The sequence below is a fragment of the Triturus cristatus genome, chromosome 1_2 (genome assembly GCF_964204655.1).
Source record: "Triturus cristatus chromosome 1_2, aTriCri1.1, whole genome shotgun sequence".
In the NCBI taxonomy this organism is placed as follows: Eukaryota; Metazoa; Chordata; class Amphibia; order Caudata; family Salamandridae; genus Triturus; species Triturus cristatus.
Window position 1 is genome coordinate 544,730,228 of NC_140580.1, and position 17,059 is coordinate 544,747,286.

General features: G+C 44.7%; 1 protein-coding gene across 1 annotated transcript in view; it reads left to right on the forward strand.

Annotated features, from left to right (window-relative positions):
- The window catches only part of RRP12 (ribosomal RNA processing 12 homolog), a 362,034-nt gene that overhangs the window by 237,880 nt on the left and 107,095 nt on the right, over positions 1-17,059 (forward strand). The window contains exon 22 of the mRNA XM_085606394.1: positions 12,061-12,141. Within this exon, the coding sequence (XP_085462520.1) occupies positions 12,061-12,141 (81 nt within the window). The remainder of the gene's footprint in view (positions 1-12,060; positions 12,142-17,059) is intronic.

Sequence of the window (17,059 nt, forward strand, 5' to 3'; positions counted from 1 at the left end):
CAAAGTTCAAACCTCAACACTCCCTTCCTGCGCGAGTGTTCATGCAGTTGATAGGCATGATGGCCTCCTGCATTTTCATAGTCCCGCACGCGAGACTACATATGCGCCCGCTTCAGGAGTGCTTGGCACGTCAATGGAATCAGGCTCACGGCCAATTAAAAGACCTAGTGTTGGTGAGCGGTCGGGCATACAACTCTCTGCATTGGTGGAATCCACAAAACCTTTGCAAGGGCCGACCATTCCAAGAGCCTGTTCCACAAATAATACTGACAGCGGACGCCTCTCTCCAGGGTTGGGGAGCTCATGTACTCACTTACACAGTGCAGGGACTATGGACAACGCAACAAAAGAAGATGCACATCAACGTTCTGGAACTGATGGCAATCTTCCTAGCCATGAAGGCATTCAAAGTACACTTGTGCAACAAAGTCGTGTTGATCCGGACGGACAACATGACTGCCATGTACTACATACAAAAGCAGGGAGGAACACACTCTCCAGAGTTGTCTCATCTGGCTCAGAGCATGTGGAAGTGGGCCATTCAGAGGAACATATTCCTCATGGCGGAACACCTCCCCGGCAAGGACAACCAGATGGCGGATCTGCTCAGCAGACACAGCCACCAGATGCACGAGTGGGAGCTACATCCGTCAGTTCTCCAACCGTACTTCCAACAGTGGGGTCATCCAGAGATAGACCTATTCGCCACAAACGAAAACGCAAAATGCCAAAGCTTTGCCGCCAGGTTCCCACATCCACAGTCACAGGGCAATGCGATATGGATGAACTGGTCCGGCAGATTTGCGTACGCTTTTCCCCCAGCGCCATTAATACCTCTAGTGGCCCGCAAACTGCGACAACACTCACTGACACTCATCCTAGTTGCTCCCACATGGGCGCGCCAACCATGGTACATCACCTTTCTAGAACTTTCCGTGGTGCCGCATCAAAGGCTGTGGATCAAACCCGCACTTTTAACGCAGAACCATGGCGAGATTCAGCACCCAGATCCGCAACAGCTGAACCTGGCAATCTGGCTCCTGAAGTCTTAGAGTTTGGCTACCTAAACCTGCCACCTGACTGTATGGATATTATCAAGGCGGCCACGAGACCCACTACCAGAGCTTGCTATGCGGCTAAATAGAAAAGGTTTGTCATTTACTGCAACAACGATGACCTTAACCCGCTGGACGCATCCCTTCAAAACATCATCTGTTATCTCTTACACTTATACCGATGCAATCTGGCATACAACTCAATATGTATCCATTTAACCGCGATAGCAGCCTATCTCCAAAACAGGCAGCACCTCTCTTTATTCAAAGTGCCTGCCATCAAAGCCTTCTTGGAGGGACTCAAACGAGTAATTCCCCCAAGACACCCACCGGCACCGGTGTGGAACCTCAATTTAGTCCTCACCAGACTAATGGGTCCACCCTTTGAACCTCTCCATTCATGTGAGATTCAATTCCTCACCTGGAAAGTAGCTTTCTTAGTGGCAATCACTTCGTTAAGAAGAGTTAGTGAACTCCAGGCACTAACCATTCAAGAGCCATTCATACAGGTTCACGCAAACAGGGTTGTACTACGTACCAACCCCAAATTCATGCCCAAAGTGATATCGCAGTTCCATATGAATCAAACTATTGAACTGCCCGTTTCCTTTCAAAATCCACAAAATGTCGCAGAGAGAATGCTCCATACACTAGACATAAAGAGGGCCCTCATGTACTATATAGACAGAACTAAGGATTTTAGGAAAACAAAACAACTTTTCGTTGCCTTTTCTCCACAACACAAGGGCAACGCCATTTCCAAAGCAGGGATAACCAGATGGATCGTTAAATGTATTCAAATTTGCTATCAAAAAGCTAAACGCACATTAACGATTCCCCCACGAGCCCACTCAACACGAAAGTTAGGGGCGTCCATGGCTTTCCTAGGAAACATTCCTTTGCAGGAAATATGTAGAGCAGCCACATGGTCCACTATACATACATTTACCAAACACTACTGTGTAGATGTACACTCAAAACAGCAGGCAGCTGTAGGACAGGCTGTTCTCAAAACTCTTTTTCAGACCGCTGCAGCTGGCACTGGTAGCCGCCGCTAATGGAGGAACTGCTATGTATTCTATGCACAGATATGAATTCAGCAGCCCACATGCCTCGAACTGAATATGCTACTTACCAGTATGCATCTGTTCTTGGCATGTAGGGCTGCTGACATTCATAGCGCCCACCCTCCTCCCCGGCGCCTGTACCGGCTGCAGCACTCAGAATTACTATATAGCATGGTCATCACTTACTGTATCTACTCCATCACTGCCACAATGGCGAAAAACAATCTAAGGATGGAGAGGATGCCCATGCGCACTGTGGTCCAGGGGAGGAGTCACCTATCTCGTGATACTTCGAAGACTCTTCCAGGACAACAATGTGCAATCATCCGGACCCAACACTAGGCAGCGATCTATGCACAGATATGAATGTCAGCAGCCCTACATGCCAAGAACAGATGCATACTGGTAAGTAGCATATTCAATTCTGTGCCTAAGATTAGTTGATTCATGTAAAAGCACATTTATTGTGTTTGGGGCCTAAGGGAATACATAACAAGAATCCTTTTGTTAAGTGAGACAGAAGGGTGCAATTTTGGTAGCCAATATATCCATTCCTACTGTGAGAAGTTGGCCTGGCATATGCTGTCCACTAGTTATATGGGACACCTTGCACAAGTCCAATTCAACTCTTAAGGTGATAGGTTAAAAGACAACCTTTAAAGAAAGCTATCCTAGTGGTAGCTGTGGAGAGCAGCCTTCAGGCTAAGTCTTGAAGGAGTGTTAAGCTTATTGTTTTACCATGGATAACCTCTTGAATGTCCAAATGAAAGAGTAGTCCACACAGGTATATATTCAAAATATATGTATTTATTCTAAGAACAAATCCCACTAGTCTCTTGTGAGGCTGGAGGTAAAGATACAATTCAATAAAGCATTTAAACAACAATAAATAGCACTGGAATCACAGGGCCCCAGGGGGGGACCAAACCATATATTAAAACAGTGGTATAAGAACCACAGCAGTTCTGCAGACAGTGCCTAGGGCACTTAAGGTCGCTGGCCCCTTAAGAAACCGCCCAAGGTAGTGAGGAAGGGGACCCACGGGAGATGGGTGCAGTGTTTAAACTACAGTCGGGATCTCTATTGAACCCTATGGGAAATGTCGCGGTTGGAAATTACAAGAATCTGGACTCTTCTAGTAGGAGTTCAAGTTCAGGAGCTTAGAGTTAAGCTTTTGGAGGGCCCACACCCACGACAGTACCGAGGTACCACTGTTACCTGCCCCAGGGAAGCCGGGTGCATAGGTCGTTTTCGATGTCGGGTCGCGATCTCGTTTTCAATGGAAAAAGTGAAGAACTGCTGCTGGCGTGAAGCGTCGTCGATGTCGTGCAGATTGAAGATGTAGATCTTGAAGGAAAGGACCTGAAAGCAGAGGGGACAGAGTCTGGGTCACTAGCCAGTGACCAGGGAGCTCAGGAGAAAGAGCCCTTCAATGTCGGGTGTTTTCAGGTTGAAGACGGGTAGCTTGGATCAGCAGCCACGGGGTCCAGGAGGCTTCAAGGAAGGCCAGCTTCTGGAGGGCGACTGTCCTGCGAAGGATGAAGGCCGCTGCGGTGTTAGTGTCCGGATTGGATCCACTAAGTCTTGGCAACCGCAACCCACGCAAGGATCACAAAACAGCTACGGTGCAGACCCACGAGGTCTGAGCGAGGTCTCCAGCGAGGAGACTGTAGAGCAGGCCTGGAGCAACCAGGGGAGCCCTTTAAAGTAAAGATTGACCTCCGCTAGGGCCCACCAGTCGAGAGTCAAGGGACCGCGGGAGGCGGCAATTTGGAGTGCGTAAAGATGAGCCCACCGGTCGCCGAAGCGGGCTGGAGCGTCGTCCTTTGCCACAAGTAATGCTGAGAAGTTGGCTCAATGATGGGCCAAAGCACAACTTCCCCACTGGTCGGGGTCGTGTGCTGTACAAGAGGTGGCCGGTGTCCTGGGGTATTGGGGATCTCGGCACCCACGGCGTCCACGGTGCTGAGCTTTGCTGTGCACACTCACTGGCCTCTGGGATGCTTGGAAACCCACCTCAGGGTAGGTAGAAGTCTTCGATGTCCGTAGGAGCAGCGGAGTTCCAACCGGGTCACTTGCAGTGTTTCAGGTGCCTGCCAAGCAGGGGGGTAACTCCTTTACCCAAGGGAGATTTCTTCATTCAGCTGTGCGGCAGCTCATCGAAGGTTCAAGTCTGTGAAGTCCAAGATTAATCTGAGGCTCTGGGAATCCCGCACCCACCTTTATCCAGAGATTAGGGGAGTGTCTGAATCTGAGCCCACTAATGAGCGTTCAGGCGGGAAAGGGTGGCTACACCCTCTCCCCTTTGTGTGTTTTCCCGCCTGGGCAGGGGACACGATGCCCCTGAACCGGTTTGAGGCGGTGTATGCAGAAGTAGGCATTGGAGAAGCCTACGTGCAAGTTTGAAAGACATCCTATTGTGCACCCACCCAGTTCTAATCCACATAGTCTGTCTGGGGAGGTGGGAACACCTCCCTGCAACAAGATCCCTATTGTCCAGCTGCCGTGGCTGGAGTTCTGCCCAGCAACAGGCAGCCAGAGTCGTGTGGGTGGCGGGTGGCATCCATTTTGTACTACGTGTGCACTTTTAAATTGGTGTCTAAAATCTGCCGCTTTTACCATATCACCCCTCTAGCAGGGGGGGAATCATGCCCTCACTCCCATGGCTGGATTGGGGGTATGATTCCACGATGTTTGACACCAAACATGACATGGTTCTGTGCAGCCACTCAAGTTATCACGCTATCGCGATTACTTATAATGCGGTTAAGAGTATATGGTATGGCTGCACTACAAACAACCCAGCAATAGTTTTAACGAAGGTTACAGAGGGGCCCTACTCAGGTAGGGGTTCCCCCTCACACATATCTCAGCACCCTGCCTTGTAGGATTAGCAAGGCCTGCCTTAGGGGTGACCTATGAGGATATATGTGTTGTATTAAGTGGGATAAAGGATACCTATATCCCTGTAAGGGGTGCAAGCACCACCTTACCCAGACTACAGTAGTGGTCTGGTGGTGTCAGTTTGTATGGCTGTCCCAGGGGTGGCACGATGAGTGCTGCAGCCCCTGTTAGGCCTCTGAGGGACCCATGCCCTGGGTACCTAGGGTACCATCTACAAGGGGCTGATAGGGTGTCATCAGTATCCAATTGGTATGTACCTAGGGTACTCACATTAGTTTAGAGAGGAAGCAGATAGGCTGGGGTCCTGGATAGCATGGCCACAGCCTGGCTAGAGTCAGAAAACAGTCAAAACATCAGCAAAAGGTTGGGGACAACTATGCAGTCGATGCCACTCTCCTACACCTACCATCTCCTGACCCCCTTTGCAGAGGAACATCTGTGAAGTGTATTGTAATAGTAAGGTAGAGACGTACATTCTCTAATTCTTTGACAGTAGACTGTTCTGGCGCAGGAGAACAATCCATTGCAGCACTATGGGACTCTGGTATCTGAAGACACCAATTCAGGACATGGGGATATGTTCCTGCATGTTCAAAGTCTCATCCTCTGTGAGGCACAGTTTCCGGTTTCTTTATTTTCAACCACTAAGGGCTTATTTGCTACGGGGAAAAATATGTTGGGTGTCTCCTTCATCTATGTGATGCTTGTCGGGGTTTGTCATGGTAGAAAAAGCCTGGTCTTCTTTCTGAGCGATATCTTTGGGAGATCATCAGACTTGACTGTGTGCCCCCACCTTTGGAGTTGCTGGCTCGGCAGAAAATGGCACGTGTGCTTGACTAGCTAAATGCTCATCTCTCCCATTTCACCATACCTTGGATTTATCCACCTACTTCTCAAGCTGGCCGCCCCCCATCATGATCTTTAATCCATGATCCACCACCTGCCCTTTCCCTCTTAGAGTGCAAATAAGCATGTTTTCCATTTGCCACAGCAAGTGTGTCACTCTTGGTGGCATTATCTGAGCTATTTGGTTTCAGGAATCTTACAGAAAAGGCATGCAGTGACTGCAAGGGATACATTAAGGGATACATTAAGGTGAGCTTGGGAATAGTGGTGATAGTTAGGAGTGCGATTTTAGAAATGTGTGGATCCCTTGGAATGTCTGAAACCTTAACCCAGACACATACTCCAATTTAGTTCTGAAACAGGTAAAAAAATTAAGACTTGGCAATTGCAAAGCAAGACACTTGCGCTGATGTCCTAGTTTGAGTTTGGCCCCTGTAAGTATTATTGTGTCGCTGAATTAGAAAAATGTGATTGCAACTTTGCATCAAAGACTCACACTCATCCACAAAAATTAAATGCGAGTAATCGATAGGCAAACAGAGAATTGATCCATGTTTGTAAAAAAAATGTATAAGGGATCAAGTAAGAAACTTCGTAATCATGCAGCTGCAATGTAGGCAACCTAAACTATGTCACTTGGCAGCTGAAGGGTGAAATCTAAGGTAAGCCTAGCAGAACTCTCAGTATGATATGTGTTGTTCTAGAAGTCTGTGTAATGGTATATTGACACTCTAGTTTTAATAGGGCATGCTCTCTTGCACCATTCGTTTGTGATAAGTTGCTGCTGGTGATGGACTGGCCTTCTCGCTTGGGTTGTATGTGATAGCACTGCTGTACTGTTGACAAGAATAATAATTTATACAACATGGTGGTTCATGTTGTGTGTCTGTATCTGACCCTGGTAATAAGTAATTCATTCTTTATTAATGGAATAGCTCTTTCCCATTTGTGATGGAAGATATATTAGCTGACCATAACAAATAGCAGTAGCAGATTACTGGGAAAGGGAGCTCTGTATCAATGGACTATGTAACAGTGCAATGAAATGCAGAGGCTTGGATACTGACATAACTACTATGGAAACCTTGGCCAGCCATAATTTACACATTTAACCATAAATATAGATGCACCTAATGGCTTTCTTGATTCCCAAAGTACACAAATTGCATATGATGTTCCAACTCCAGCTGTGTTCGAGGTAAAGGGAGTCTTGTTGAAACTCTTATACCTTAAAGAGCTGTAAACTTAGAAAACTGAATAATGCGTTGAGTGAACGTATTCTGAGAAAGTGCCTGAAAAATCACACCTACTCTGTTAAGCAGGTTTATCACATTTTATTAAAAGGCTTAGCCAATAGGTCTCGCATCCTGGGCCTTTTTGAGTATTTAGGCATGCAGCACATTATCCTTGGACGTTGGTGTTCGTGGGTTGTACCCAAAGCATAAACTAAGTGGGGGTTCTGGGTCGTTAATTAAAACGCTGTCTTTGATCCATGTATATGGACACATAGGGTTAGTGACTCTTAGCTGATCATAATGCATACAACCACATGGCTCTGCTCAGGGAAAGCCTAGAACACGGTCAAAAGCTTCGGAAGCAGTTACACTGTAGATGACTCCTGAGAGCAAACAAAGACTGAAGAATAAGTGTCATTAGGTCACACATGGGTGCACTACTCTTGATTGCTCTCATATATAACGTGCTGGTACTGTGTACACAAAGCACTGCAGCCCTGGCAGACAATGCCCCTGGTAATTTACCTTCAAATACTTCATACATGGACAGCACCATCTATGGAGGCGCCAGATTCCAAGATAAAACAAGCTGGATTTCAAATAAAATTTGTCTAAAAACAGATCTCGTCCTCTCAATGATGAAAATGGTTTACAAAATACAATGTTAAACTATTTAAAGTAGTCAATGTATGACACGATTTACCCATTAATGTCCCTATGTTGCAACTGTTACTAACCAAACTCGTTCAGAATTTCGTGCATGGACAAGCTTGCCTACATGTCTTAGAGTGATTGCCGCAGGTTGTAACTTGCTGGATTAGAGGTGGGCGAACCACTGAAAATTAAAGCCAGGCTAGAGCTTGGAGACTGACTCGGGCTCAGCTCGAGGTTTTGTTGGAACCTCGAGCTTTCATGTGGATTCAGCGATCCTTCCTGTACCCTGGATGTGTTGTACCACCAAGGTTGTTGACTTTGGACCTGGAGGAGGGGGGAGTGATGCTGAGAGAGGCGAAGCAAGAAGGGGGTGAGGCAGCGAGTGTAGCTTTAGCAGAACTCTTGAACAGGACAAAGAATAGCTCCAACAACCAAATAAGGAAGCAAAACAGCAGAACTTCAAAATATAAATATTTAGGTATTTCTGGAGAAAATTGAGAAAGCATCTGCGCTGAGCAACATCACATGTTTTTGGAACAAACATAACTATAGTGAAAGACATTTTTAAACAATCAGCAGTGGTGCCGAAGCACTGAAAATATGGGCAGGACATGGTGGTGGAAAGACGGCACGGAGAGATTAAGTGAACTTGATGGGCACTGAAGATAACCAGTAGCGATGGGCGGGAAGTGGTGGTGTGGGGACGGCACAACTCCGTGAAATGTAAGTAGCGACAGGATCCAAAGCGGAACACGCACCAAAGACTGTGAACACGAAACAAATTTTTTAAAAATGCTTCCCCAAAGCGAACCCATAAAAAGAAAAGCGTAAGAAGAGCAGTAGTTGGGAAGTAATCTGAGAGTAAACAAAAGACAGGAGCATTGGTAAATGCATTAGGTTTCACCTATGTGATTAATAATACTTTTTTGTTGCAACTTTTGTCTTGGCGAGCAATTGTGAAATAGAAGCCTTTTTGAACGGGATCAGAAATTAGGAAAGGCTAGTCAGAGACCAGGTGAAACTGCAGCATAGAAATGAAAGGGGACTCATTTCCAATGTGAAGAGGAGGCAGCAGGACTGAAATAAGAACATGGCCAGGCAGTGCCAGTGTGAAAGGAGACCGAGGGACTGAAATGAGGACGGCAGTGGCAGCGTGAGAGGAGACCGCAGGACTGAATTAAGCAGCAGTACCAGTGTGACTGTGGGTTAGAAATGAAATCGGGCCAGTCAGCGACGTGGCTGGGTGAAGAGAGGCTGTGGACAGTGAGGCTTTGTTTGGTTTTCAGACTTCAGCACTGTTTTCATACTGGGCCTAGACAGAAAAGTGTTTGCCCCTTTCAATGCCAAATGCAACCAGAAATAAATCGGGTTAGAGGAAGCATTTCCCCAGGCCTTTGACGTTTAATCGACAACACCTTGGGTAGGTAACAGGAGAAGTCATCAACAAAGGCTTAATTGTCATCTTACAGTTAAGTTAAATCTGCCCCTTGGAAACCAAGACACAGTACAGCTTTCAGAAGCCCCTTTCCAGACTGCCCAGCAGCTGCATGTAAGCCTTACCAAAAACAGCTGGCAGCCTATCTTGTATTTGATGATACTACCCAGACCCACGCTCTGAGAACAGCACAGGGTGTCTGGAATGAAAAATTAGGGGTGTTTATGGACATGTTGTACCCCACCCCCCCTCCCTACCCAATGCTCCTTACACCATCATTCAGCAACAGGTTGCGTGTGTGTTACATCTAAACAAAATAAGGAACTGGAGACCACCTAAACTGGTAGTCGGCATCTACACCCTTACAGAGAAATTACAGGAAGTGTGCCTTTTTACCTTGCAGCACAAAGCAACAAGCACATCATGCAAAGAACCATAAGGTGGGGCATGCACTCTCACCCAATAAATGAAAGATGGTTTGTAAGCCCTTACACGATAACTGCAACTCACTGCCTCCAAATAGGCAAATTCATAAACCAACTTTTGGTTGATCGCGAACAAAATAATGCAGTAGATACGCATAAAAAAAACTACAAGAATAAAGACCTGAAAACAAGGCAGAAATTGGAAAAGAGGATTGCTGCGCACACAGCCATGTGTATTTTCTATCAGATGCGCACTATCACTTCCGCCGAAATACCAATCCCAACAATGTGTGAATGTGCTTCCCATGCACATTTAGAAGTGTGAACTCCATGGTAGACCTAAGAAAATTTGTCACTGAAAAAAGCCAACAAAAACCTTGTTGTATCTTCAGGTAAGGCAATACCAGAGGGAAACAAATGAAGATGTCCTATACACCTCCATAAGCAAAGTTGCTTTTGACATAAAAGAGGGCATATTTACACTTTGATAAACTAATGCCTAAGACAGGAAGTGAATGCAGGTGGGTGGAGGGGTGGAGGGAGGCTCGGGACGCACTGCTGCGGATTCTGAGGTGCAGTATTCATTCTGGAACTCCTTGGATACCAAGTTGTTATTACCTATATCCAAGAAATGTGTCTATTACATCCTAAGTTGGACTTTGAGAGCCATTCAGTTAGGCGGTTTGTCCAAGCCACTGTCTCTCCCCTGCTCCACGTTGGATATTGTTCTCCCTGCTGGTATCTTATTTCAATTGTGGCTTTGCTGATGAAGGCGCTTGGGTCTCCGAAACGTGCGTAGACTCAATCCCACGAAGAATCATGAATGATCTAAGCCACTAATCTTCCAGTTTAACTTATGAATTGTTGTGTAAATAAGTGCTATAAACTTTGATATGTTCTTTGTAATACTATTTGTAAAAATTGAAATTAAGCATTTGTATAATATTCTGGACTAAACACATCACAGTCTTTAAGGTAAATGTACGAATATCACTGCGATTAATATCTATATACAGATGGTACATTTGGCTGTGAATGCCTGTATGACTGAAAGGTGTGAAATGCAGATTTTCCTTTGCAGTTTTGAACAACATTGTGAATAGTCTGTTGGTTTATGTTATTGGTTTTAGATGCAAATTGTGATAATAAATTAGGTTGTCTTTTTTTTTTGTTGCTTTATTGGGTTACTTGGCCTTCACATGTGTATACCACATATTTTGCCGTAAATAATCAGTTGCCTAGGGATTTTCCTCATACAGTAGTGTTCTCCCTGCCCTGGTAGCTTTCACTAATAGCAGGGGGTCCTGATCTTTACGTTGTATCTTCATTCTTTTAATATTTGGATTTACATTTTTACCAACCATACTTTTTTTAGAAATAGTCAAACCACAAATATTCACACACTGTCCTTGTATATGCGAATCAATTTACAACAAAAATAATTGGCCCAAGTATCGACTTTGTGCTTTGGGTCAGTATAGGAAGGTAATCTACTAGTAAAAAAAATAAAAAATCAACCAGAAAAAGCCCAATAGCCAAAAGAGTCTCTCGCTAGGTGTGTTTAGACTGATGATCCTTGATGCTATTTGATTTCACAACTTTTTGCGAACTCCTCAAATCCATAGAAGGTCAATGTGTTTTGGCCAGGTAATTTGTGACCTCCTCCAGACCATATAAGGACTGTGAATCCATTTTCAAACTTTGTAACTATGAGGGCTCAATTTCAGCTCCTATCACATCCACAAAGGAATCTGTGTAGAGCAACTTCATTGTGTCCGGTTGAAGCCTCTTGGTACTCCTTTGTCTAATGTAAATGTAAATGTTGTAGACTTGTAAATGTTGTAGACTGCACCTATTTTCATATACCAACCTTGAAGGCCCATCGGTGCAATCTGCCGGTGGGACAGGAGCATTTTCAGTTCGCTGTGCTCCCCTTTGGACTCACCAGTGCCTGTCACGTGTTCAGGAAAGTGATGGGAGTTTCAGCACACCTTTGAACGGGGAAGGGGGGGGGGGGGGGGGGCCAGGGTTAGACACCTTTGCCGTTTCCCCCTTTTTTTTCCTCCCCTTTTCAACAACTGGCTGTTCACCTACTAGCTCGCAGTGGTACTGCTCACAATTTTCTGAATCCAGTCTGAAACCTGAGGGAATACTAAAAAGGTGATGAATGCACGGCTATATAGAGTCTCTATCAGAAAAATCATTACCAATGGTAAGTAACTAGTTTAAGTTGAATGTGGACAGGCATAAATACCTTGCAATGCACATTGGTTTGCTGGCATGGTTATGTTTGTCAAACTCCATTTAAAGCTCATAAGTGGTTTGTTTCGTATCCTGAACGACTGACATGTATTGACAAGGTTAGTTTTAAATCTAGCATCTGTATCTGATATTAGTTTATGGCTGCTTGTTTTATCTGATTTATGTTTCTATTTGCAGCCAAGGTTGAAGTGCCTTATTCATGTAGTGAAGCAACTAATGGTAGACCATGAAGCCTTCATAACAGCCCTTATTCCTGAGGTGAGATTGAAGAGTGAAATGCAAAGTTTGTGCTTCTTTTCTAACACTAATCATAGTTGATAGGTATTTTATTAATGTTCTTATAAAGGAGGGTGTATGCTCAGTTTGTGGGGTAAGCATGACAATGCATTCTTTGCCACACTGTTTTAGATGTTGCAGATAATGCAGCATAAATGTGTTCTGATATCAAGTCCCTCAAGGCTTTCACAACCTCTGGCTCCCAATTGCGGTGATTTTAAAACTCTATTTATTGGTTTATATTTTATGCAGATGAGCTCATAGGTCACTATCTAGAATTAGGTCAATGGAGCGGGAAAATAAATTTGTGTTTTCCTTCTGAAGTGCAAAGAAGGGTGATTAATATTATTGTACTACCCCAGAAGCCAAGAGGCTCAGCTTTTCTGAATTTTCAACTGTTTAGTAGTGGCACAATGTTTATCACATTGTGCGATGTTAGTTTGATTTACAGTGTGTACTCCAAGTTAATACTCATCCGTCTGGGTAGCTGGTCCTTTATATCAATGTCACATTTGCACTTGTCGTTGGTTTGAGATGCTGTAAGACTGAGATCTCAATATGATTAGCATAATGTGCAGAAAGATGACGCTTTTGCTGTTCTATTACCGTAAAACGGTACCATGAACCAAAACGATTGAGCTATGCTCGAAATAGCAATGTTAAGAGTGCCTAATAATAAAAGGGACAGATCATCAGTGTTCAGCAGTAAGCTGGGCTATTTAAGAATCTGACTGATTTTGCTACTCTTTGGTCATTGGAAATGCTTCAAGATATAAGCTGATAATGGCATTTGTTCAAGAACATCTTGGATCAAATTATACTCCTGGTCTTCGGACCCTACCATAAGCTGTCTGAATATAATCCCAGTTACCTCATGTTCTCTCTTGGAATAGTTTTTAATAGTTCAGCAAATATCCTTAATTAGCCTTCTCAGCAGAAGTCAAGGCAGGCAACTTGAAATCCCTCTGGCGCCGTGAAGAGGAATAGGAAGTGAGAGCCCCGGGGCTGAGTTGTTGGCAGATGCCTCTGATTAGATGCAAGACATTTTTCCTTGGAGTGGGAGATTAGAGATCGGAAATGTATGTGCACTATTTGGCCAGCTTTTTTGTGGGTTTCTTGTGAGTTGTGAAGAAAACAGTTTTTTCTTTTTTGTGCTCCTTTATAGAATTCCTCTGAAGAAGTGGCGACAGCAAGGCCACAGCTTAATTCAGTGCCTTGAACTTCTCAATTGCTTCCCTGACGAATAGTATCTTCCATTGTCCTTTTTTCATAGTTAAAATTGACTACTAGTCCTAATCGTACTGTAGGCTGTTTTGTGACATAAAGAACTTGCTACATAAGAAAAGATAGTCATTTTACAAATCTGCTTAAGCATTATTGCCTGTCTGTGGACTTCTTATGCAGCCCTCCTGTTCTTTTCCCATTGGAGAGCACAAACAATCCTGTACCTTTTCTGCTGATAAGCTTCTCGCACTTATTTTCCATTTTAGCTGCACGTGAAACCTTGCGTTTGCTTTGCACAAATTCCTATCCTGTTTTCTGTAGTTGCAGTACGCTACTATATTTAGTCATTATTCCATTTTATTTAATCAGTTGTATTTTAGTGATTATGCTACCTGCTCCAGCGCAGTTTTTTCAAGGTGGCTGCCAATTGAGAATGACAGGAGGTATATGGCTAATGGTAGTCGACAGAGGCCGAAAGATTCTCCAGTATTGAATCTTTCATAGATTCACATGCTTGTATCTTCCCCGTCGTCATTTATTTGTTATTTTACAGAGTTTTATATATGCGCGAACTTGACCCGAATCGGGTATCAGAGCGCTTTACATAGCGCCAGTTGCATTTCATGGGGACACATTCATTTTTGTTAGGCATGGGAAGACGAAGTGATTTGCCCAGAATCACAGGATGTTTAGCGTCATTGCCGAGACTCAAACCCAGTTCCCCAGATTCGAGGTTGACCGCCCTAGCCATTAGGCCAACTCCTCTCCTTATGGTGGGAGCCTCGCGGTAGATAGAAAAGTAGTACTATAAAAGTACATTAGAAACCACCACAGGTAAAGAAAAACTTAAACATTCGTCAACCTCTTTATGTAGGTCCAAACTTTGACCAATCAGAGGCGAGCCCTAGACCTCAACTCCCCAACAGAGCCACCAGACCTCAGATTTCTAACCGCACGTCGTGCGTAAGGGAGTCTCTGTCAGACCACTGACAGGAAACCACTAACATGCCAAGCCGGATACAGCGGGCGTGGGGAACGATGCCAGGTAACCCTGTCCCCAATACGGAGCAGCGCTTGAGTATATGATTATCGCTCAGCAGACGACTCCATAACAGGGGAAAGGGAAAAAAGGGACAAAGGAAACAATAACGGTGCAGCTGCAAAATCACACTCCGGGGGAAGGTACGTGGGTGTAGACCTCAGTCCGATCCGGGTACTCAAGCTTTCTAACCCCATGTTCCCTGCAGTGAAACACAAGCACAACATACATGTATACCAACGACAGCCAGTAAAGCAATGTTAATCATGAGGATGCAATTACGTTGCAGTTTTGCTGCACAGTACCCAAAGAAGATCACAAAAGCCAAAAATAAGTCATAAATTAAACTACTAGATTTCAAAATTAAGTTTTAGCGCCTGCGCCTTGTCCTGCAATTCCAACAGCTTCCCATAGAACAGGAAATAAAGAGCACTTAGCTGAGGGTGTGTTCTTCTTGATAGGGAAGGCGAGTAGTTTGCGCAGGCTTCGTCAAGCGCGTTGTCTGGCTAAATCATGATGTAAGGGAAACACACGCGGAGTCTGCATGCAGAGAAACCCTCCGTGAAAGGAAAAACACTATTTGGTAAGCCGGGCTTCTTGGCGGCCTTGAAAGCGCTCCAGCGCGGTGTCCGATTTTTCCCCCCTGCTGGCGGAAACACTTATCAGCACAAAAGATGAAAGACGAGCCTTTCAAACGGTTCCGTAACGCATACAGTCCTTCCGACTGAATGCGTCTGCTTTGTCACAAACAAAAAGAATGAAAGAAACGAAGGCGGGATCCGAGCCTTTCAATCTGCTCGCTGACGAGCACCATCTCATGAATAGCAATTGAATTAACGGGCGGGCAAGGGCGAGACCACACACCTGGGTTGAGCCGAGTAACGACTCCAAAACGCGCTCCAGCGCGTTCGGAACATTTCCGTTTTCAGGGCAATGCGGTAGTTGTGCACAGCGCGTACATACGCGTCTCCGGGCAGTTTTCCATTAAGGTGACATGGAAGTGAGAAAACCCCGTCGAGCCGATGGAGAATGCAGGTCAAGCTTCCAGGAAAAGTTAGCGCGATGGACAAGCACAGGGCAGCCTATGGGCGGTGCTTATGTAGGCGTCCTGATAACGAGCCAGGTGATGAGTCCCACAGGATTGTGGGAGACGTAGTTCTGGCTTCAAGAAACAATCACTTACACACACACACACACACACACACTCATGCCTAATGTGTACCCAACCGCTATCTACGCTTGAAGGTGACACTCTCTGAGCTCTGCTCAGTTTTGTCAGTTTGTGAACTTTTGACCCTGCTATTTACCTCAAGGTACTCTTTCATTCATCTTCTTTACTTCACAATGTCAGAGGGATCTAAGAAGAGGCGTTTTAGACCCTGCAGATCCTGTGGGAAGGCAAGGCTTTTCTCTGAAGACCCCCGCAAAGACTGTCTGTATTGCCTTTATCCCAAGCATACAGCCAAGGACTGTAAATATTGTTTTAGATTAGTTGTTCCAATTGCACTGCGGAACCTTCTGAGTGGAGTCTCCGCGACCTATACATGCACGATCTGCCAGCATGTGGACTCTGGATGGAGGACTTCCAAGGGTTTACTCCGCAAGGTTGGCTGGGGAGGCACCGAATCAATCAGTATATCATGGAACCACGATAGGGATGATAGTGCAAGGGAAGTTGTACTTTGGTATGACTCATGTAAGTGCTGGATATTTATTGTACTGTTTTTGAGTGATTTAAATGCAAATAAACATATTTAAAAAAAAAAAAAGACTGTATATTGTAGAACCTTTTCAACCAAGACTAAAGTATAAAGAAGCCAGGTTGTTGTTATAGTGACACAACAGTGGGAAACCCCAAATACCCTTGGCGACTTGGGCAAATAATCTATTTACACGTCAAGTTGTTGTACGGTCCCCATTTGAGAGAAGAAGTAAATGCTCTTCTGCTTGTTAAGAGTACGGAGGAATTTATCTGACTTCAATTTACAGAACTCCAAACTACACTACTGCCTTGCGATTTGACTACGCGGGCCGTTCTATTCACTTTTCATACAATTTAGCGTGTTAAGTGTGGAGATATTTTACTATACCTCCATTTAATGAACTCGTACCTACATTTCTGCCTTGTGAATTGGTTCTGCAGGCTGTTCGTTTCACTTTCCATACAATTTTAGGAACCTATATATTAGGCCTTCCCCATGGCACTAGATTGATCCCAGTGAATTTGTTTCAAGGGTCTCTCTTAACGTTTGATTGTCTGTCCTGAAGATCGTCTGACGGACAATATTGCCACAGCAGACCGAAACGTCGACTACTACATCTATTTCCCTAGCAAGTTTGGGTACTGAGGAACTGTTTTCTATGGTTTTAGATTAACTTCCTTATTTCATATTTTTTGGAATAGATGATCACATCATTGATCTGCAGTCTCCTTCATGTACCCTCTATCATGATGTTCTATTGCTTTTGATTGTACCCTTTACATTTCTGTTCACATTAAAATTGTGTACCTCTGAGAGTCAGATATACCCTTGTCTGAAAAAATCTGTTCTAAATTAATCAAAGTGATTTATGTTTAGATTGGTTCAAGGTTCAGCCACCATCTGGGGCTCAACACACGAATATTTAATCTGTATA